Source organism: Epithele typhae (genome assembly GCF_022376455.1).
Source record: "Epithele typhae strain CBS 203.58 chromosome Unknown BXZ73scaffold_82, whole genome shotgun sequence".
NCBI classification, from domain to species: Eukaryota; Fungi; Basidiomycota; class Agaricomycetes; order Polyporales; family Epitheliaceae; genus Epithele; species Epithele typhae.
This window is the reverse complement of record NW_025954273.1, coordinates 26009-47849: the sequence shown is the minus strand read 5'-3', so window position 1 is coordinate 47849 and position 21841 is coordinate 26009. Positions and strand designations below refer to the sequence as shown.

The 21841-nt window shown below is 57.4% G+C and overlaps 6 protein-coding genes across 6 annotated transcripts; 2 read left to right on the top strand and 4 right to left on the bottom strand.

Annotated features, from left to right (window-relative positions):
- Nucleotides 1–539: 539 nt before the first annotated feature.
- BXZ73DRAFT_106390 (uncharacterized protein) lies at nt 540–1337 on the bottom strand (the record flags this gene model as incomplete). Its single annotated transcript, XM_048016615.1, has 1 exon — nt 540–1337. The coding sequence occupies one exon, from the start codon at nt 1335–1337 to the stop codon at nt 540–542; it is 798 nt and encodes a 265-aa protein (XP_047872724.1).
- A 1519-nt stretch (nt 1338–2856) lies between these two features.
- BXZ73DRAFT_92717 (P-loop containing nucleoside triphosphate hydrolase protein) lies at nt 2857–5338 on the top strand (the record flags this gene model as incomplete). The annotated part of the gene is made up of 4 exons (XM_048026464.1): nt 2857–3213; nt 3271–3900; nt 3951–5110; nt 5167–5338. The coding sequence occupies 4 exons, from the start codon at nt 2857–2859 to the stop codon at nt 5336–5338; spliced, it is 2319 nt and encodes a 772-aa protein (XP_047872723.1).
- Nucleotides 5339–5584: 246 nt separating this feature from the next.
- On the bottom strand, nt 5585–8185 carry BXZ73DRAFT_92716 (uncharacterized protein; the record flags this gene model as incomplete). Its single annotated transcript, XM_048026463.1, has 5 exons — nt 5585–5980; nt 6035–6134; nt 6192–6852; nt 7194–8013; nt 8075–8185. The coding sequence occupies 5 exons, from the start codon at nt 8183–8185 to the stop codon at nt 5585–5587; spliced, it is 2088 nt and encodes a 695-aa protein (XP_047872722.1).
- An 81-nt stretch (nt 8186–8266) lies between these two features.
- BXZ73DRAFT_23016 (uncharacterized protein) lies at nt 8267–8635 on the bottom strand (the record flags this gene model as incomplete). The annotated part of the gene is made up of 1 exon (XM_048017664.1): nt 8267–8635. A coding segment is annotated over one exon (369 nt), but the record flags the coding sequence as incomplete, so codon positions are not given.
- Nucleotides 8636–15623: 6988 nt separating this feature from the next.
- BXZ73DRAFT_92715 (uncharacterized protein) lies at nt 15624–19499 on the top strand (the record flags this gene model as incomplete). The annotated part of the gene is made up of 7 exons (XM_048026462.1): nt 15624–16079; nt 16180–17207; nt 17261–17570; nt 17715–17957; nt 18563–18741; nt 18774–19300; nt 19333–19499. The coding sequence occupies 7 exons, from the start codon at nt 15624–15626 to the stop codon at nt 19497–19499; spliced, it is 2910 nt and encodes a 969-aa protein (XP_047872720.1).
- A 1166-nt stretch (nt 19500–20665) lies between these two features.
- On the bottom strand, nt 20666–21811 carry BXZ73DRAFT_106383 (P-loop containing nucleoside triphosphate hydrolase protein; the record flags this gene model as incomplete). The annotated part of the gene is made up of 2 exons (XM_048016614.1): nt 20666–21412; nt 21470–21811. 2 exons carry the CDS (start codon nt 21809–21811, stop codon nt 20666–20668), a joined length of 1089 nt encoding a protein of 362 aa, XP_047872719.1.
- Nucleotides 21812–21841: the final 30 nt, after the last annotated feature.

Sequence of the window (21841 nt, the reverse complement as noted above, 5' to 3'; positions counted from 1 at the left end):
CCCCGGGGTGGCCAGCTCGTTCGACCCGTTCACCGGTGGGCGCGCATGCACGAGGCGAGCAAGGCCGAGGCGAGGAAGCACCAGTTCATCAACACCTCGCCGGACTACATCGCATCTATGCATGGCAGGCGAGAATGGTGCATGCATGTGTGCTTTGTGCACTGCGTGGCGAGGCTGACCGGGGTGCACTGCGAATGCATCCACGGGCGCTTCTTCGCGTTGAACAAGGTCTCGGGTACATCCTCCTCAAACACTACTTCAAGCTCGCAGGGAGCGTGACGGCGCGCCCGGAGAACCTCTGTTTGGATGAGAACGTGATTCCCAATCCGGCTGCGGAGATTATGTTTCAGAAGCGCGAGTGCCACGGAGTGAGGTACGCAGTCTTCGAAACATATAATTCATGCGCCCCCGTCCATAACCATCGAGCACAGTGAATCAGTTGACGGGTTGTGTATAGCCTACAATGTCCGTAGTGGATCTCGCTCCGAATTTGTCATCTTGTCGCAGATACGCCTCACACGTCCGCCATTCTACCACGGTTACACGGCAGGGTTCGTCTCGACCTTGACCCGGTGCCCAGCCATCGGAAACAACGCGTTGAGGAACGTGCGCACCTCGCGCTTGGCTTCTTCGTCCCGACTATCGTCGCGCCGACCGCGCACGACAACCAGACCGATTCGGAGGTCGTACAGGCTGCGGTGCGGTGCAACGCCGGCGCGGCGCGCGGCGTCCAGCGTGCCCGGAACGAGCACCGTCCGCGGCAGATGCAGCACGCGCAGCGCGGGGAACGCCCCCGCGAGCTCCGGCAGCACGTCGAACGGCGGCCGTATGTCGTTGTCCGGGTCCTCATCGTAATCGCGGACCGCGATCCGGAGCTCGACAAGGGCAGGCCACATGGCCAGGAGCGTCCGGAGGTCGTTCGCGTTGTAGGTCTGGAGTTCGGTGCGGAGGGTGATGTTGACTACGCGGAGCTGCTGGAGGGACGCGAGGTGGGAGAGGAAGTCGGAGAGGTGCCTGTCCCGGCTACATGACAGCACGATCAGCGTGAGCTCGGTGAGATGCGAGTAAGCGGCAACGATGGCGTCAAAGGGGTGACCTTTGTAGGCGGAGGGGTCAAAGGTGTAAGAGAGTGAGCGGAGGGAGGGAAGTTTGGCGGATGTAAATATGGGAAGAGAGCACCCATATAGGTCATCAGAGATCTCGAGGTTCCGGAGAAAAGGTAGGGAGATAAGAGATGTGAGCGTGTGGTCTGGAAATAGTGGATTTGTTTGCAACTCAAATCCGGGCATGGGGATGTCGTTGAAAGTAAGTGATCGGAGTGCGGGCCAGTTGGCCATGTGGGCAAAGTGTTCAATCCTCGGCTCGTACCCGGATACGCGAAGTACTTTCAGATGTCGGTGCTTGGATAGCAAGGATATCCATTTGATAGCAGAGATGATGGCGCCTTCCAAGGTGGGACAGCGTGCAAGGAGATGGTTGGCAACTACGGTATTCCAATCCACGGCACCATACATAGTACCTGCAATCTTCGCCCAGCGTACGCTGGGTGAGAGCAGCGCGAGTTGTGCGCATTGTTCTGTCGGGCATCCGCTGTAAACGTACCAAGTCTGCAGTGTGACCCGATGAAGGCGGGGGAGAATAGGGTCGTTCTTTGTGAGCAACGCGTCAAGTTCCGTCCAGATGGACGGCCTCGGCTGCAGTGCGGAGAATGACAGGGTTATTTCATGTACATGAATTGCATACATCTTGAAGCGCATCCATGCTGAGTGAAACCGTAGGTCATGCGAAGACTCGATGTGCGCGACAGTCCACAACGACGGTATCAGCGCCCAGATTAACATCACAAGGAACCATCAAAAGCTTGCATAATACCGCTCCCAATACTCAAACGAAGAATATGTATACTCGTCCAAAGCAAGGGGTCGGGGCCGCGCGATTTCCAAGGTATGAAGAAGTGAGACCAAGGGGCGATCACTGGGTAGCGATTTCCAGGGGATACTGAGGGCGATAGAGGAAAGAGGTCTGCAAGACACGGCAAGCGCGAGGAGAGTGTTTCGAGATGCCTCATCTGCGCTGTCTAGATTCGAAAGTATTCCCGGAAAGACATCGTGTACTAGCCGGGGAGGGCTCTCCTGTGCCAACATGTTCTTGACCAGGGAGATGAGACTCTGATCTGCATGCAGCGTTGAGATATACGCACTACTACGACCAACGTATGTGCCGAGTCACTGAGCAGTACCAGCGAGTCAGTGGTGGGGGAAGACCGCGAAGATCGATGGCAGAGAGTGGCAAGAGATCTCGCGCCCGTCGCACGGACGCGGCATGTCGTCTCGATTGGCGCCTGAACCCAGCCCCCATTCACACGTCAATGCAGGCTCCTACCCAGCCGTCTTGTCGAGTTAGCGTCCCTGCGCCCTCGCGTGCCCGCGCCTGGCGGCACTACCTAGACTAGATTGAATAGTAATCATTGCAACGGAGTATCCAATCGTATGACGCACGCGGGCCAGGCGAGCCTACGCCACACAGTCACGGGAACACACTCGGGCACAGGGACACTAACTCTCCAAGACGGCTGGCACCAAATATTGGTAAACAACGGAGCTCCGGGGAAGAAGCGCTCGCAGCTCCTCGATTTGGTGCTGGCGGAAATGCCCGAGTGCGGAATATGTCTGCGGTGCGCTGCATTTTGGCGACGGATATTGAACGCTCACGTGAGCTGTCGCGTCGGCCTCATCGCGAAGTACTCGCGCGGGCGCGGCGCGGGCGCATACATTCAGTGCTAGCATACATTCCTGCCCCGAGTGCCTACTACCAGCCTCACTCGCCGCCCAGTGCCTAGTCCCTCTCGCTGCTGACATGCCGCCGTCCGCACCCCTGCCGCCTCAGACTCCGAAGTCCGCACCCAAGACCCTCCCAAGTTTCGCTGAGCTTCGCAAGAAGACGCAAGAGGTTTTTGGTCGTCTCCCGTGTCTCTGGCAGTGTCGTGTTGCCTCCGAGGTCTTGGCTGGCCAAAAGGACATCGTCTGTATCTCTGGGACTGGCTCGGGCAAGACCTTACCGTTCTGGATGCCTCTGCTCTTCCGTCCGGACGGCATTCAGATTGTAGTCAGCCCGCTGAACGCTCTCGGAAGCCAGAACACGGAGCAGCTACGGAAGGTTGGGATTAGCGCGATTGCTATCACAGCGGAGACGGCAACAAACACAAACATCCAGGTACGTGCCAAACCCTGATGCGTGCGGACCGTGTGGGTGAGCTGTATGGCTGCGTAGGACATCCTTACCGGAAAGTACCGTGTCGTCGTCGTCAGCCCCGAGGCAGCACTCAAAACTGGTGGAAACTTTGAACGACTGTGGAAGAGCAAAAGCTTTCTGTCAAACCTAATAAGTGTGGTCTGGGACGAAGCTCACCTCTTGAAAAGCTGGTCGTCATTCCGTCCGGACCTCGGAGAAGCGTCTCGGATCCGCAACATGATCCCACTTAGCATCCCCTTCCTCCTGCCGACCGCGACCATGCCGACCCATATCTTGGCTAGTGTCATGGACATCGCCAGACTACGCCATGACCGCCTGCTGACGATACGAAGATCCAATGATCGTCCAAACGTGTATCTCGCAGTTAGAAAAATGAAATACTCACTGAGCAGCTACAAGGATCTCGACTTCCTCATTCCTGATGGCTGGCGACCCGGTGTTCCTCTGCGCAAGTTTATCATATTCTTTGACAACATCGAAGAGTCAATCAAAGCTGTACTATACCTGAGGATGCGGCTGCCTGCTACTTTTCGCGACAAGCTCAAGTGGTTCAACTCGGATAACTCCCCAGAATTTCGCGAGGAAATGACAGCGGCACTGAAAGACAACAAGATCTTTGGCCTTGCGTGCACGGACGCTTTCGGCCTTGTAGGTGTAACAGCGCTGAGAGTGTGCGGGGCACTCACCATTTTGTTCAGGGCATCGACATCTCCGATATCCCCATTGTAGTCCAGTTCCGCGCAACATGCGATCTTGACACTCTATGGCAGCGGTTTGGACGCGGTGCGCGCGATCTGGCGCTCTTCGCGGTGGCGATACTCTTGGTCGAGCGCAAGTACTTCGATGCAGAGGCGGCGGCGGCGGCAGAACGGGCGGCGAAGCGGGCGGCGAAGCGGCAGGCAAAAGCGATCGAGCAAGAGACCAAGAAGCGAAGGCGCACGGAGGAGGCGGCAGTGAAGGCGAAGAAGAAAGCCCGCACAGAGTCGTCAGGGGATGCGGCACCGGAGGCACGGGATGAGGAGGTGATGGTGGGTGCGGAGGTGGTCGACCTGGAGGTGATTGACTCGGACACAGAGGTGGAGACCGCCGTAGTCGCAGGCGGTGTGGAGGTCATAGACAGGGCGGAGGCCGTGGACGCAGAGCTCATGGTGGTGGACGAGGCGCAGTTGACGGTGTTTGAAGCGCTGCGCGTGGCATACGTGCAGACGCACACCGCCCTGGCCGCGCCTGCACGGAAGAGGAAGGGCGCCTTTTCGGCGACCCCTTTGTCACCGGAGCTCGACAACTTCGTCAATGCCGCCACACGCCCCTTCAAGTGCCACCGCATGCCGGTCATGGCGTACTATGAGAATGACCGGATAGGCTTGTGGCCTTTTTCGCTATTTTCACTATATACTTACCGCCATTTCTCAGCTGTCTCTGACGAGCACAAGCACTGTCACCCGGGAGGCTGCCGTCGCTGTGCACCTCCCTCTTCCTCCTCCCTGTTAGTCTGCTGTACGCAGTGCAATCCCACCCATTTGGCCTTCGATTTTCTTCCACTGGAAGATGCACCTGCTATCAAGGCCCCCGCCGCGCGTCGCGCGTCCAAATTGGACGACAAAGTCACCCTCACCCAAGTTGACAAGGATTTCCGGCTGGCGGTACAACAATTTCGTGATGACCAAACGTGCAAGATGCTCGGCCGCACGCACCTCGAGGAGGAGGGTCCCAGGTTTATAATGGGCGACAAGACTCTCGACCGAGTCGTGCTGTGCGCGCGTGCAAACAAGATCCGTTCGGTCGAGGAGCTCCATCGGGAGACGAAGTGGTACCGAGTGAAGGAGCTCGGTGAGGAGCTTCTAGTGCTCGTAAACCGGTGCGTCTATTATATCATACCTTGTTCTTATACGGGGTCGTCACATCTGCGTGCAGTTTCTATCCGCCTCCGCCTCCACTGCCACCTCAACCTTCAAGCACGAGCTCTGCACCCCAATCAGTGGGGAGCACACGACCAACGAGTGCTTCTAAGACCCAGCGACGGTGCAGTGCCTGTGGGAACGTGGGACATATCCGTGAGCCTCCATATTTCCGCGTCTTGGTGTGAGCGTTCTCTAACGATAATCTTGATAGGCTCGAACAAGAATTGCCCATCACACAAGAGCAAAGACCAACAGAGTGCACCGGTACAGACAGACACAGAGCTCAACACACCCGCACCGGCGTCACTTGTGCCCTCAACCGAGTTCACGTTTAGTACGACTGCGCGTGCAGCAGTAGATGGTTTCAACAGCATCTGGTTTTCTGAACCTGAGTACCGTCGTAACATCGGTAAGTATCGTTTACAGCAATGCTAGCCAATGAAAGTCTCGACACTGAGGTCGTCGGCATCCAGGTTCTGCTCTTCATCCAGCTCGGGTCTTTCCTCCAATTCTGCCTCCGCCTCCGCCCCCTCACGCTCACGCTCAGGATCCTCCACAAGCATAGATCCACCTTTGCTGATGTAATGCGGCATCATGTAAGCTGATCGTCGCCCTGCGACAAATTTGTTCGGGTGCAAATCACGCAAGCGTTCGAGGACACTCGCAAATGTCGTTGTCATGTCCGGGTCTCCGTGCGTAGTAGTGAGCCCAGGGAGCTTGAAGTTGGTTTCGACGTTCGAATGGCTGTTTCGGTAGATGAGCACGAGCACAGATTCCTCTTTGATGCGCTTGATTGTGAAGTTTGATCCCTCGCCGCCATAGACAACCTGGGACAGCTCCGATCTGCCATCCATGGTGTATGTAGGATATGAATGACGAACCTTTTCGTATAAATTCAGTAGTTCAACCATCCAGTCCACTGCGCGGTACGCTCCTGGCTTCCCAGTAGGGTTGACGAGCATACTATACTTGACAATCTCGCTATCGCAAAGGTCAATCTCAACACTGGAAGCCCACGCTCTGTTGGGCTGTACTCACCGCAGTCTGTCCGTATATATGAACTCCAGAGCATGCACGAAGCGTAAGGTGTAGTTTGCGTAATTTGTCTTCCCAACGGCACGGAAAATCTTGATCCAGGGTGAGAACAGAGTGAGAACGCGGCCAATGTCACCAGCATTCATCGCGTACGACAGCTCCTCGTACAAGAGCAAGGTGCTGAGAAGTTGCATGTTGTTTTCTCGAGCCTTGTCGCGCTTGCTGTCATCCTCGCCCGACATCTTCTCGAGACTGGTTGCCCCTGGTCCGCCCTCAATGTACTCTGTAACGATAGTTCTCGCAATCTTCTGGATATCTTCTGTAGTCGGTTTTGTAGCTGCCCAAGCATCCAGGGTCGTGATCCCAGTCCGCCTCTCCACTTCGACCTGCCATGCATTGAGGAGAAGAACGGTCGAGATGTCTTTGATGAGGTCGTGCTGCTGTCGGAACTTCGCATTGTTGGCCAGCATTGAGCTCTCCTTCGGACGGAGCATGTGTGCAATCTTCATAAAGCTTGTCTCATCCACACGTGCCTTCGCGTCGTTGGCGTAAATCCGCCAGATCCCATCCGATGCAGCCATCTTGAAGTGGAAGAGACCAGGAACGCAGACGACACCCTGGAACCGGTTGCAAGCGGTCAACTCTTCAGAGCGGCGTCGCAGGACTATGGAACAATCATATAAGCACTGAGATATGTAAGTAACACTGCGAGGGAATGTGTTGGGCTAGACGCGCGGAGCTCATTGCGCTGCTGTGCGTGACGCGCGAAGCCCACCTCACGCACTCCTATCCATGCAGCTAACTACTGCGCACGAAGCATGCAGCTCGTGCGGCTCACCACAGCACATAATGCGTGCAGCTTACCACAGCGCGCGATGCGTGTGGCTCACAACAGCGCATGATGTGTGCAGCCCACTGCAGTGTGCGACACGTGCAGTGAGCTGCACTCAACGCCTCCCCGATGCGACATTCCCTAGTGTCACGCTGCCAGATACAACCACTCACCAGCTATGACCTTTTGGAATGTGCCAAGATCGCCGTGCACAACTGTCACATATTCCGAGATGTCTACCAGATCCGCATTCTTGCTGCTGTCCCCGATACCAGCTTGCTTGTACATCATTTCAAGAGCTCGCAAGTTCTCAGAAACCTTCGACTGATTGAGCTCCATCGTGCGTAGCGGTGTTTGATCGAGCTTGACAAGCGGGATCTTCTCGACATCCTCCGGATCAGCCAGACCCTCCAGCCGATCACGAAGACATGCTGGTCCGTGGAGGAAGAGTATTTTCATGCAATGGTATGCACGGAATTGGCCGCGGCGGCTGAGCTGATTTGGTGCGCGGGTTCCCTCCGGGTACATAGTTGCTAGTCGGAGCAGAGTTTTGTGTGCATCGAATGGGCGAGGGTCTGAGGCATGTACATTGAGTTCGTTCCGGTCCCAGAGTAGATCCGAGCATCGCAAGTCCTCGAGAGTGGCGCCATGCTCAAGCCGAAGCAGCAAACCAGAGACCATGTGGAGCAGTCCGTCGCCTGGTCGCTCAGCAGTGGGTTTGGTTGAAGGAAGGATGAGTTCGAAATTATTGTATGCGTATGAGACAAGACGTGTTTGTCCAAGCTCCCGTATCCTCTCCTCAGCTTTGGCAGAAAGTGAACGTACTGCACGGTGGATGGATGTGAGAGAAATACAGATCCCGACGTGGGAGAGCGTCTTGATGACCTTCTCCGGTGTGTTGGCAGCGTGGAAGAACATTCCCATGACACTTTGGAACGAGTTGGCTCGTTGATCTTGGCCTTGAATGAGCATGGAAATAACGGTCGTGGCACGCTGTGATATGGAATGACCGCTGAGGATTGGAAACAACTATTCTACACAGGCTGCTACCTACTATGCGTACAACCTCACTTCGCTTGACACGATGAGGACGCCCATCACCCATTCGGGGCTCTTCATCTTCAATAACATCGTCGTCTCTGCCATCTTGGGGGTCGGAGGGCATGTAGCAGGCGAAAGGAGAAACCAAATTCCGAAATGATTAAACTACCCAGGGGCGCGCGCGGGCTCATTTAAAGGGCGCACCTGCGAGTAACTCTCGGATAAGCTCCCACAGCCGTGGCGCACGTTCCTCCAGATCGCGGGCATAATCTTCGAGCTGGAACTCGGCCAGCTGGTTCGGAGACGCGTTTGCGGCAGAGAAATGCCATCCACCTTCGCGGCGAGAAAGACTCCGGACGGACTTCTGGTGATCCAAGAGGACCCGTCTATGTGACCAGTCTCGAGTGCTTTCTTCTGTGGCAGGGTGATAGAAGAGGGATGCAATGATGACCTTCGTGTTGTTAACAAGGTCGTCAAAGACAGGGTTCCCAGACACATCCTGATAGTTTTGCATGAGAACATAGCTTAGAAGTTCGGATAGACCGACACGATGCAGCGCGAGATAGTTGAGGATATCGCGCAAGACCTGGGGCGGCGTGTTCATCGTAGGACGGAGGGCGTACAGGGAGCTGCAGCGATGCAGCGAGGACGCGTCGAGCATGAGCGCGACCCGCGGAAGCGCCCGCGGGGGCTATAACTTAATTCTTCAACGCTCCCAGGCATTTTCACGCTCGGAAACTCCCGAGCTTCCCAAATGGAGGAGCCGTGGGCGCTTCGGCGCCGACGCTCCGTTATTTACTAATGTTTGGTGCCAGCCGTCGGGGAGAGTTGAGTGTGCCCGGTGCTGAGTGTGTTCCCGTGACCTGGTGGCGTAGCCCCGCCTGTCCCGGTGTTCTATTTCTGTTCTATCCTTCAGTATAGCTGCGTTCTATATGGACTAGTATTGCTTTCGCAGGCCCGCAGGGCTTGCCGCGCCGCCAGGCGCAGGACACGCTCGGCGCCGGGACGCTCAACTCTCCCCGACGGCTGGGTAGGAGCCTGACGTCAATGCCCACAATTTCCCAGCACGCGTACCCCTCACCAGACTGTACGGACCTCGACTCTATGTCCTGCAGCTGGGAATAACATCCGGAGAAACTCGCGCACCTCCTGCTCCCCCTTCCCGTCTCCCCGCTCTTCCTGCATCTCTATCGGGCCCAACTTGAGGTCGTGCAGAGCGCGGTGCGGCTCGACAGACACAACATCGCGCGAGCCCCGCGAGAGCGCGACACGCGGGACGTGCAGCACGCGCAGCTCCGGAACACCGCGCGCGAGCCCCGCGAGACCGTCGAGCGTCGCCACCTCCTCGCCCTCGCCCTCGACTAGTGCGCCGTTCACGGAGATCCGGAGCTCGACGATCCGAGGCCACACCGTCGCGACCGCACGGAGGTCATCGTCGCTGTAGCCAAACCGCTCACCCTGCACGGTAAGGTGCAGCGCGCGCAGGTCCAGAATGGGCGCGAGGTGCGCCAGGACCGCCCCGAGGCGCACGGACAAGGCCATGCGTGTGTTCACCCGCGGTGGGGTCGGTGAGTAGAAGGGCGTGATCTGGCGTGCCAGTTCCGCCCAGGGGATCATGGTGAGCTTGAGCGTGGCGAGGTGCGAGTACGCAGCGGCGATGGCCCCCAGCGGGACGTCGATGCCGTTCTCGAAGAGGCGGGGGTCGAAGGTGTAGGAGAGCGTGCGGAGCGCGGGGAAGCGCACGAAGGCGAACATCTCGATCGCGCTACCATATGGGTCCGAGTGGATGGCGAGCGTGTGGAGGAACGGGAGGCAGAACGGACGTCGGGGCGGCGGCTCGGAATGGTAGTAGATGGTTGCGTGGTAGAGGTGGAACGAGAGGGATTCCAGTGCGGGATACGTGGCCATGCTCTCCAGGTCCTCGATGTGCGGTATAACGCCGTAGGTGCAGTGAACCGTCTTGAGACGCGGGAAGTGTGCGAGCAAGGGCAGCCACAAGCTGTTGTCAATCGTGAGGTGTTGCAGGTTGGGGCAAAAATCCACAAGGGAATCGGCGACGAGGTCGTTCCGCCGGTCTTTGATTACACCGGCGATTTGTGCAGAGCAGACGCGTGACATCGACAGCAACGCGAGCTGCCTGCTGTCCTCAATTGTCTTTTTTTTTTTTTTTTTTTTGGATCCTTGTTTATTGCCCTCGAGGGCGGAGCCCTATGGTAGGCATAACATACAGTGAGTTCGTACGTAGTGTATCCCAGAACAATGGAGAGCGTCGTCTTTGCATATGCTCCCTCGGGAAGGATCCCGAAGGTGCAGCGGACCGAAACTTGCCGGCAGGCGTCAGCCGGCGTGCCAGTGAACCTTGTGGGGCTCGGGGTGTGTGTATGAGTGGGGAGTGAGAAAGAGAGACCGAGTGCGTATAGTATGGGTACAGTAGTAGTATAGTAGCGGAAAGAAAGGGAATCCGGGAAACTTTGCAGTGGGGCCAGGCTTGGTTTCGCGTCTGCACCGGTCGTGGGGCGTCTTCACGCGGGTGTCTTCTCGCGCTGGGGTGGCTGGATGGGGGGCAAGTGATCAGCGGTGTCGCGTACGAGAAGTCGTCTTTTCACCTAATTAATAACTCCTCATGCCGGAGGGTCCGGCTCGTCCTCTGGCTCTGGGTAACGCAAGCTCCCGAAACGGAAGAACAGGCAGTGTGTCTCTTCCAGAAAGCCAAAGAGGGGCCGGAGACCCTTCGGCAAGGCGAGGAGGTGCGCGAGCGACCTGCGGTCCGGGGGGAGGGGCGCGAAATGGACTGCGCGCGCGAGCGAGAAGGTCTCGCACCGGAGGAGGAAGTGCGAGACCGTCTCAGCCTCCCTCCCGCACGAAGTGCAGGTCGCGGAGGTAACGGCGCCGATAGTGGCTAGGTGAGAGGATAGCGGCACGCAGCCACTCCGGAGCTGGAGCAGAACTGCCGCGTGACGGCGGGGGAGGTCCTCCACCAGTTTGAGGAACAACTTGGATGGGAGGGATGGGTCAATGACGGCGAGCTTGCGGCCCCTTTTCGACTCCGTCCACGTCTTTGCTATCGCGGACTGGAGGCTGTCTACGTAGACGGACTTCATCTTCGACGCGTTTGCAGGGAGGGGGCGGCGTCGGAGGGCGGGAGGGAGGCTGGTGAGTCGTGACGATTTTCCATGTGCGGCTTCCTTTGCTGCGATGTCTGCCAGTTCGTTACCCGTCACTTCTACGTGCCCCGGCACCCATCGGAGCGTGATCTTGCACTCTGGTCGCGCCTTGCGCAGGTGCCGTATCGCCTTGAGGACCTCGTCCGTGAGGTAACGACCCGGGCCGGACTTGTGTCCGGTGGTTGCTTCAATCGCGCTTTTAGCATCTAGTGCGATCGACGCCCTCTTTGCGGGTGTGTGCCGTTCCTGCCAAATGAGGTAGAGGCCCAGCAGGATGCCTACCGTCTCCGCCTCCGGGACGGTATGCTCCTCTGCCGGCCCTAGGTGGAAACGTAGGTATCGCGGGCGGCGACCCGGTCTGACCAGGACCGCCGCCGCACCCACTCCCCCGTCGACCTCCGATCCGTCTGAGTAGACCCGCAGGCCTGCGCGTGTGGCCCAGTGCTCCTCCTCCGTCAGAGCGGTCTTCTTGTCTGCTGCGATGCTGGTGCGGTGGAGTGGGCGCCATCTGGGTGGATGCGGGCTGGCGCGATGCGTTCCGGGGGTGCCTCTGGCAGCGCGTGGGCGTAGGCGTGTAGGATTTCGTGCATCGGGGATCTGTGGGTCTTAACAAACGTTTTCTTGGCGCGTGCGACGTGCGCGGCGAGAGGGTGCGACGCTGGGAGTGTGCGGAGGCGGATAGAGGCGCGCTGGCAAGCTTTGTCAATGAGGTGCTCCAGGGGTGGGATGTTGAGGTGAGCCTCGAGCACGTCCGTGGCTGTGGAGTGCATCGCGCCGGATATGAGAAGGAGGAATCGCCGGTGGATGGGTCGGAGGAGGTTAAGGAAGCCGACTGAGCCGTGGCGCCGCTTCTGGCCCGGGAGCGCGCGAATGGGTGTGAACCATACGTCCGCTGCGTAGAGCAGGGCTGGGATCACCGCCCCGAGGTACACTTGCCTCAGTAGCTCGGTGGTGACCCCCCGCCGTGCCTTCGCCAGTCGCCCAAAGACGGCCAGGAGTGCCAGGCCCCTGGATCGCGCTAGAGCCGCATGCTCTTTGAAGCGTAGGGTGCTGTCGACCAGGAGGCCCAGGAAGCGGTGGACCCGGACGGCCTGCACGACTGTGCCGTCCGGTAGCTCCAGGTCCGGTCGCGCTCTGTTTTCTTGAGGTTCCTCTTGAAGTTAATGCAAGCCGTTTTGCCCATCTCAAATTCCGAATTGTGAGTGTGTGACCATTGGAGGGCTCCGCCATCTCTCGTCAGCAGTGCGGCGATCTTCTCGTGGGTTCCCGTCTCCCCATTCTCCCCCTTGAACCGGCGCGCTTCCACGAGGAAACAGGCGTCGTCCATGAAGCCCGGGCCGCGCTCGCCGTTTGTCGTCACTGCGCAGTCAAGTAGATCAGAATTGTACAGGATGTAGAAGATTACGGAACCGGAGCAGCCTTGGTCGATGCCGTTGACGATGTTGAGTGACTCAGAGGTGAAGTCATTGAAGCTGAGTCGGGTAGTGCGGCCTTCCAGTTTGACACGTAGCCAGTCGACAATGGTTTCAGGGATGCCTCTGCGTCGCATGTTGTGGTACAGTCGTGAGGGCACCGCCGAGGGGAAGGCCGCTTTGATGTCGAGGAAGAGCCCAGTGACCACGTTCCCTCGCCGCCACGCATCTTTGGTGAATTTGGTGAGGAAGTGGAGTGAGTCGGTGGTTGAGCGGCCGGCTCTCCCCCCGAACTGCGATCCTGCTACCAAGCCTTGCCGTTCCGCTTCGAACGAGAGGATGTCAGCGACGCATTTGGTCAGGAGCTTAGAAATACAGTTGAGTAGTGCAATGGGCCGCCACGCCTTGGCCTTAGTATAGTCGGGCTTCCCCGGTTTCTTGAGGACGACGGTTGTAGACTCGCGCCACGCTTGCGGGTAATACTTGAGGTCGAAGGTAGACTGGAAGAGCGGGAGGAGGAATGGGATGAGTAGAAATGAGCAATTTTTGAATACTTCGTTGGGGACACCGTCCGGCCCTGGGGCCTTGAACGCCGTGGTCGCGTCGATGGCGCGTTGGAGCTGTTGGCGGGTGAGCTTCTTCCATTGGAACTTTGCTGGTGGGTATTCGTCTTGCTGGTCAGGGGCTGGGCCTTCTGGGAGGAAGAAGGTGCGGTGGAACTCCGCTGCCTTCTCCTCGTTGGTACGGAGCGACCATAGTGTTCCGTCCTCGTCTTCCACTGTCAGCGAGGGGATACGCGCTGCGGACCCATCCGAAGGGTCCTTGCGCAGCAGTCTGTTCGCCTGCCAGATGGTGGACGCGTCGAGGCCTTCCAGCCACGCAATCCAGTGCTCGTTCCTAGTCGCGCGGCATTTATCAGTGTACCGATTGCGGAAGTGACAATGCTCAGCGTGCACCGGGTGGTCCGGTGTGCCCCGTCGCTTGTGTGACCATCGCCCCAGTCTCTCCTTCTCGCGCCGCATGTTTGTGAGCTCCTTCGTCCACCATCGTTTTGTGAAAGGCGATGGTCGTCGTAGTGGTACGCAGCATTCAATGGTCGTGTAGATCGTAGTCATCAGTTTGGTAAGTGCTTTGTCGAACTCGTCCGTGCTCTTGATGACCCTGCTGGGTTCATCCAGTGCGAGCTGCTTGCCTAGCTCCTCCTCGAACTCCTGCCAGTCAACTTCGCGGAAGTCACGACGTGGAGCGAACTCCGCGCGCGCTACTGGGAGCTCGAGTGTGGTGATTATCGGGAAGTGGTCTGCACATAGTGGGCGGCGATGGGGTGCTGTGTTGCAGGATATTAGCGCGTCGTGAACAGGGTATCGGAGCAAAAGATGTTGTCCAGTCGCGTGAGCGTCTTTGAGCTGGATGCCTCGAGCGTCGGGATGCCTTGTGGGAGCGTCTGGATGAGGTGGAAGTCCCGCGTGAGCTCCAGCAGGGCCTCTGCCGCCTCCAGCGCCTTCTTCGTGAACAGCTGCGCATTGGCCTCGTCGTCCCAGTGTGGCTGGTGGCGGTTGAAGTCTCCTAGCCAGATGAACTCTTGATTACGCTGGTCGTTGGCGCGTTCGGCGTCTCGGAGGATCTTGCGTGCTGCGTGTTCTGTGAGGGTGAGAGCGTTACTATTAGCCTGATCAACGTAGAGATTGAAGATATGGACAACGCGGTCCCCCACATCGAGTGAGATCGCCGCCACATCGGGGCAGACGACCTCTATGGGGGACCAGGAATTAGTGGAAATAGACTTGTTAACATAGATACCTGCCCGACACCTCTTGAAGGCGTCCGGGTCCGGGAGAGTGGGGAAGGCTGGTCGCCAGAAGTGGTTTGCTGTAGATTGGTCGACGACGTTGTAGGCTTACTCCTGAAGCGCCACTATGTCGAATTTCTTGGGGTCGATGTCTTGGAAGAGGTCGATTTGGGCCATCCACGATTTGTTGATGTTTTGTTGTAGAATACAGAGTCGGCGGGTTGTCGGGTCAGTAGGTGTGTCAATCATTGAGGTCCGGTGGTGCATCAAGGAAAACCTCAACGAGCTAATTAGCTCTAGTCTCCCCTAGGCCAACCTTCTAACGAAGGTCTGCTTGCAAATGCGCCCACGATACCGCAGCTCTTCATTTTCTGGCGGAGTTTGAACATGTGCGATGGATCGCACACCTTATATAGCAACTATGTCTTTAGACAGCATAGATCGACAACGAGAGATCTCCGGCAGGCTCCGACGGTCCGATGCGTCGCTCGCGCGCGCTCCCTCCCTGAGTTCTACTCTATGGCTTCAAGACGGGACCACTGGAAGGTTGCAACGCCTGAAAGTGGATCCACCTTCAGCTCCTTTCATGCGGTGTTCGACCCCTCGCTGCCCTCTACACCAGTCACGCCTCGGCCGTCTCTGCTTGCGCCCTCACCCTCACCCTCGCCCTTCGGATCCTTCGCACTCTCGCCCTCACCTCTTGCGTCCACCCCTACCGCTCCCCTCGGACCGCAAGAAAGCGAGCACACGAAGGTCAGGTGCTTTCTCAGCACCATGCGGCAGAGCCCTCATCGCGGCCACCATGTGAGTATTTATATTGCTCTCTTCTCGCATTTCCGGACCTCAATAGTCCCCGGAACAGCTGCGAAACGGCCCCTCGGAGATGGTGCAGTTTCGCGACAAGCAGAAAAGCGAGCACGCAAGGAGAACGTACCACTCCCCCCTTATTATGCGCCTCCATCCTCGCCCTCCTTCGCGGTCTGCATGGTCCAGCCCGTCCAAGATCTGCCCGGCCTGCCCCACCACCACTACTGCACGACATGCGGGTACCTCCCTCACCCCTCCCCACTCATCAACGAGAAGCCGAAGCCCGTGCGGAAGGATTCAGAGCCTCACGAGAAGTTGGCCATCGTTCTGAATAGCATCCTTGACGATGTACACTGGAGTTTGGGCGGGTTTCTCCACGCTGTATTCTCGATGTTCGGGCGCAATGCACATCGTACCCAGCGTCACGCTCAGGTTGTGTCGAGGTTCCTGAAAGGGAAGGATAAGGATCCAAATGGTACGCCAGAAAGCATCCTCGACCTGTGGATGCGCCATTCGGATGGGCGATCGTCAAGTCCCCGATGGCCCCTCCCACCAAAATCTGAGACTGCGGCGGACCCGGTGCGGGTTGCACTTATGCGGTTCGCCGTACACCTCGTGGAGAAGACACTCGTTAGCGAGGCTGAACAGGCTATTAAGCCTCAAAACGGCTTGCACGCTTCACGGAAGCTGCGGAAGAGTGACAATCCTACGGACGCCTCCGAAGTTCAGTGGGCCGACATAGGTGCAACAACCCTCGCATCTGTATCAGCTATCACAAAGACCCAACAGCCGCTGCTCTGGGAGCTTCTGCTCTCCATTGCGGAGCGTGCACCTGGTGCCAAGAGCGTCACGGACGCAGATGACGCTCGTCGGAATCGTCCCGCAGAGCTGGTAAGTTCTTTCTATTTACAACTCAGCTGAGCTTCCACTCACGAGGCAACGGCAGGTGGTATGCAACGTGATCACGACCCTCGACTTCTCGCGCTCCAATCGTGCCAACCTCGCTCCTCTCTCCTTCGGTTTCCTCGAGTTTGCCTTCTCAACACCGTCAGACATCTACCCCTACCAGTCCCGTCTTGGCATCACCCCGACATACTCAACCATCCGACGTACTCTTGAGAAGATGTCACTGAAAGAAGCGACACGTGTACGGGAACTTGGAGCCGACCCAAACAACCCCATCTGCATTATCACGGACAACGTTCAACATTATCTGAAGCAGCGGGACGCCTGCGTCGGCCGCGCGAACGGGATCAACATCGGCATGGCGGCTACATACGTGGAGCTCTCTCACGTTCCCCCATCCGCTCTTGACTATGACGACAAGCAATCGCGCGTGGCTGCAAATCTCCGCGCATCAGTGACAGTCACTCAGCTTCTCAAATTTGTTGATCAGGAACATTTTGCGAGAGTGGGTGTGCTCACTCTCCTGCGCATTCTCATCAACCGTATCCCTGAGCTCAAAAAGTACAAGACCAACGTCTCAACAGGCTATCACACTCAGGCAAAGAAGATACCGCTCGATCCGGTCGCGTCACCACTGCACCCGCTTGGAACGAGCGCGAAGAACGAGACTGTCACGCGTGAGCTGAAGGACGCGCTGGAAGATTTCCTAGGTCAAGTTGGTCAAGAGAAGACGAGCCACCACCGCAAGCTGGTTCTATGCGTCGGCGATGGGCTCACCTACGACAAGATCGTGCAGCTGAAGAACTATCTTCGGTTCCACGACAACCCATTCGAGAGCTTCCAGCTCATCAAACCTGTTCTCGCTCCGTGGCACACTGCATGGACCGACCTCAGCCGTATCTTCAGCGCACACTGGGACAGCCTCGTATCACGTGATCCTTCCAAGCTCGGCTTCGGAGCTGCAAAGCTCCATCGGCGCCCCCCATCGAATCTCAAGAAACCTGACTTCAATCAGGCACTTGAGATTGTGGAAACAGTGCATGATGCACACATCCTCGACTGCTTCCGGTGAGTTTGTACATGCAACTAGGTGAATAGCAACCTTAATGGAGGATAAACAGGGTCTTTTATCGTACAGACGACATATATTCCTACTTCTCGAGTATGGGCACTGCACCGACTTTTGAGGCATTGATGCAGGATGCCCAACAAGTCTACCATATGTTTGGCACTCACCTGGCTGCAGATAGAGCCCTCGAGCCTCGAAGTGATGACATTACGGCCGTTTCCGAGAGGGTGGGAGACCTGATGACGTCATCGACATCGACAGCAGAACCGCACTCCGCATCAAGCTTGCACACCGTCTCTCCCTCTTCCCCTACACCCTCCTCCAGTATCTTGGCTCCTGAATTTGGGATAACGTCTCCCAATGTGCCCTTAGGTAAGACAAATCACCCCTTCCTTGCGCCAGCAACTAATAGAACTTGGTTTGAAGGTTCCACCATCCATCAGGCTAGCGCCAGATGTGGGCCAGACTGCCGCTGCATTCCTTTAGGTACACCATGGCCATCTCAGACCGTGGTTTCAGCAGAGGTCAGCAGCTCGTCCGGAGGGGTTCGTCCTGGAGTGCCGTCTCGGGCCGATACATCGGTGAAAACTCGCAAGAGCAAGAAGTCGCCCAGCAAACCCCCAGCCCCCCTCTCGGGAGACCGAGTCCTTGCAGACTCCATCAATTTCATGCGTGAATGCATTGTGCTTCGCGAGTTTCTGTACGCCATTGCGGAGGGTGATGTAGGTCGTGTGTACGAGGGCATGAAAGTACGTGTTTATCTTCTACTTAGGGATCATCCTTACGGGCAAGCCTCGGGCCATCCGAGACCCACCCGTACTTTCATCTTGTCGCGGGTGAGAGTACGGGTTGGGTCACGTGCTTGCATTAGCCGGGACACATTGAGCGCCGCAGTGAGCTGTGCCGCGGTGGCCGCGCGCGCGGGGCGCATCTACAGTCGGGCACGCTGCGCGGTGCGTGTTGGGTGCGCTGAGCTGCTGGGCATGCAGGATGTGTTGGGAAAAACGTGCCGCACGCTTCGGGTTGCGAGGACACACCGCACGCCGCATGACGCGACGCGCGCGCGCGGCGCGTCTACAGCCGGGCATGCCGCGCGGTGCACGTCAGGTGCGCCGAGCCGCCACGCATGTAGGATGTGTCGGGCTCAATGCGCCGCACACATAGGACATGCCGCGTGTTGCAGCGGCACACACGGGACGCTGCATGCTTCGGGTGCAATGAGCATAGCAAGCTCGACGAGCTGAGCACTTTGGGCGCCACAACGCGCGTCAAACGTGGCGATGTGCAGTTCGTAGTGCACATTGCACATACTACTTCGGCGACGTGTGACGTGGTGCTGATTGTGCCCTCGCAGATCATGTTGTTCACGTTTGCGGGCTCAAGTCACAGCAACTATACAACATACCTCCTCGAGTTCATTGTCTCACTCGAGCTAGAGTCCAGCCCCGAGCTACGCTACACTATCCTCGCCAGCTTGGTCGTCAATGTGAAAGGCAAACCAGGTGGTTTCTCCGCGTCTGATCTCATACAGGAGTACTTCAACCGTCTCCTTCAGGCGATTGCAGAGCGGAAAGGGCTGAGTATGACGGCAGCTTCCTCCGCGATGTGGTCTCTCGTAACCTCCACCACTTGTCTCGCCTACGCGACGACCTCAATGAGGGTGTCGGTCTTGCAGCACGCTCTGGCCGTCACACCAGCCCTCAACGTGACGCGGACGTCCGGATCCTTCTGGAGGAGTTCAAGCGACATGAACTCCACCTCCGCTGCCCAGGCCGCACACTTACCCCTGACAATACCGACAAGAACACCAAGCTGAGCGACTTCCAACGGGGTGTAATCAAGCTACAGAAGAGCAAGGTGAAGAAGTGGGTTGATGATACGACACGACGTCGAGGAACCCTTCCCATCCCACTGACACATCCCACGGTCCCGGAATCCGGCACCTCTCCAATTTCCTACCCCGAACATCTCGACGTCAACGACGTCTCGGATGACTCTGACGAGGAAGACAATCTGCCGGAGACAGCTGAGGAGATGATTCAGTACATATCAGTAGGTGGTCACAACCGTCACACCAGAGACGGCAGCACAGGTACGCACTCGGTACCCATGTGGAGATACGAGATGGGGAGCTGGTCTACGGAGACGTTGACGTTGGGGTCGATGCACGGGAGATGCTGGGATTGGCTGATGAAGATGAGGATGAGATTGAGACTGAAGCGGAAGCTGGTTTTGAGGTGGATGGTGATGGTTTGTCGGACAGCGAACTAGACAATGACGATGATCAGTAGTTTGTTATGCAGATGGAGTAGAACATATACCTGGGTGGATGAAATCTCATCTTCGATGTACCTGGCATGGCTGTCAGGCCCCAACCTCGAGCTGATGTGACCTCAGGAGAATCCGACTCGTTTACAGGCAAGATGAGATCGTGCTCATCCGACGTAGAGAACTCTGACTCGACAGAGTCATCACTACTAGAGCCTTCAGTTGCATCCACCTCCTGAGCTGGCTTTATGGCCTTCAATGCGGCACGTTCAAGTGTGGTCTGCTTGCGCTTTGCTGTGTGTCGGCCATGCGCTTCATGTGGATTTGGGTGAACTCTTCTCGCAGGCCTGAGATCACATTAAGCAGCTCTTGGCTGTGTTTTTCCAGGTACTCCTGTGTACCACCAACAGTCTGCCACAGTGATGTCTCGTCAGTGATCTCAAAGACGTTGCGATCATGGAGGATGCTCTCGATGACGTCATCAGGGCAGAGTATCTCTGCGGTGATGAAGTCTTCCAGGTGTTCATCAACACGGAGCCGGAATGATCGGCGAAGGGAGAAGAGCTTGACTCGAGCGTCGTCACGCATCTTCTTTGTCACCTTCACACGAGGTGTACTGTCCTTGGGTGCCTTGAGCGCTGTCCCTTGCTTCCGCTTTGTATCGGTATCATCTGCAGTGCCGTCTCTGTGTCAGCATTCCAATGATCACGAGGTTTGGTCACCTCACCTTCCAGAACTGGCTCGGTATGCTCATCAGGGAAGCACCCACTGCACCGACACGGTTGCACACGCTGCACCGGTGGACGATTTTGACATGTACGGCAAGTGCATGGGGTGTCTTGATCAGGGTTGCTGAATAGCTGGTCGATTGCATCGACCTTGCAAGAGGCCAGCACGAATTGTGCCACACCTCATCAACTGAAGCTACTGCCTCATCGCCGGCAGAGGGTGCCTTCTTCGCCTTCTTGCCACCCTTTGACTTGGAGAGCTGTGCGGCCCGGTTTTGAAGGTTGACGTCGCCCACAGATACACCGGGAAGAGCGGCTTGACATACATTGAGCGCGTTCCGTGGGAGGTAGATGACAAGGCATGACTTCATCTCACGTCCGTCGCGTGCTCTCCCCGCCTGCTGAATCAGCGTCCCCATGTCGACAGGCAGTCCCCGTTCGAACACAACAACGTGGTGTATTCATGCGACATCAATCCCAACAGAGAGCGTGTCGGTCGCCAGAACCACTGAAAACATGTTGTCGCTCCCGGAACGCAGGTGGTCGAGGGTAGTGTCGTTGTACGAAGGCCAGTTCAGTCCGTTGTGGGACCGGACCTCAACACGGGGAGCCAACTCGTCACCGGTCGCAGCATGGCACTTGAGCTGAAAGTCGAGGTAGGACATGATGTCGTGACATGTTTTGAGTGTGCGACAGAAGATGAGAATATTGCGGCGGGCTGAAAGAACCCATTCCAGTTCGGGGAAGGCCGTGGCATTGACAGTCGACTTCATGAGGCGGATGATAATGCGGAGATCGTGGCGGGCATTGGAGCGTCGGATGAGATGAAACCTGGGTCCTTCATACAGCCCGAGCGAGTCGTAGACAGCCCGGAGAGGTGGACCGGCACGGAGGGTGGCCGTAAGAGCGATAACAACCGGCTGGTTGAAACGCATGCGCGTCGGCCCAATCTTCTCGAACTCTGGTCGGAATGTCTTCCCCCACGTGTTGAGGAGATGTGCCTCGTCGACTCCGAGCGCAACGACGCGCATCTTGTAAGCCGAGTTGTTCACCAGACGCTCGAAGCCCTTCTTGTCGAGCTGCTCGGGTGCAACAAGTAGGACATCGCTGTCGGGGACGTCGTCCCAAAGGTTCCGAGGGCGCGCCGTAGTCAATGCATCCTTGTTGATGACTATCGGGCGGAGACCGCAAGCCGTGAACTTAGTGGCCTTGCCACGGACGTTCAGGGGTCTGCGTACACATTATTATCGATGTGATGGACTCACCATATCAACCTGCAGCGCAATTGTCGGGCACACGACGACCATAGCGGCCCGATGCTGGAAATGTCTTGAGGGAGGTGAAGGCAGCAACAGCGGCTGCTCCATCACAGCTTGCATCACGACGAGGTACATCGTGAGAAAGCCTGTCTTTCCGGACCCTGTAGGTGTAATCGCGAGGATGTCGAGGCCGTCGAGAGCTCTCGTCACGCCGTCGAGCTGGTAGTCGTGGGGATCGTATCCGAAACGCGCTGAGATGATTTGTCGACACAGTGCGCGGCCAGCCGTCGAGTTGAACGCGAAGACCGCTGACGGGGTAGCGCGCGAGTCGATGGGTGTACAGTTCATTAGGTGCGCATACTATAAGCAAGGTGTGTG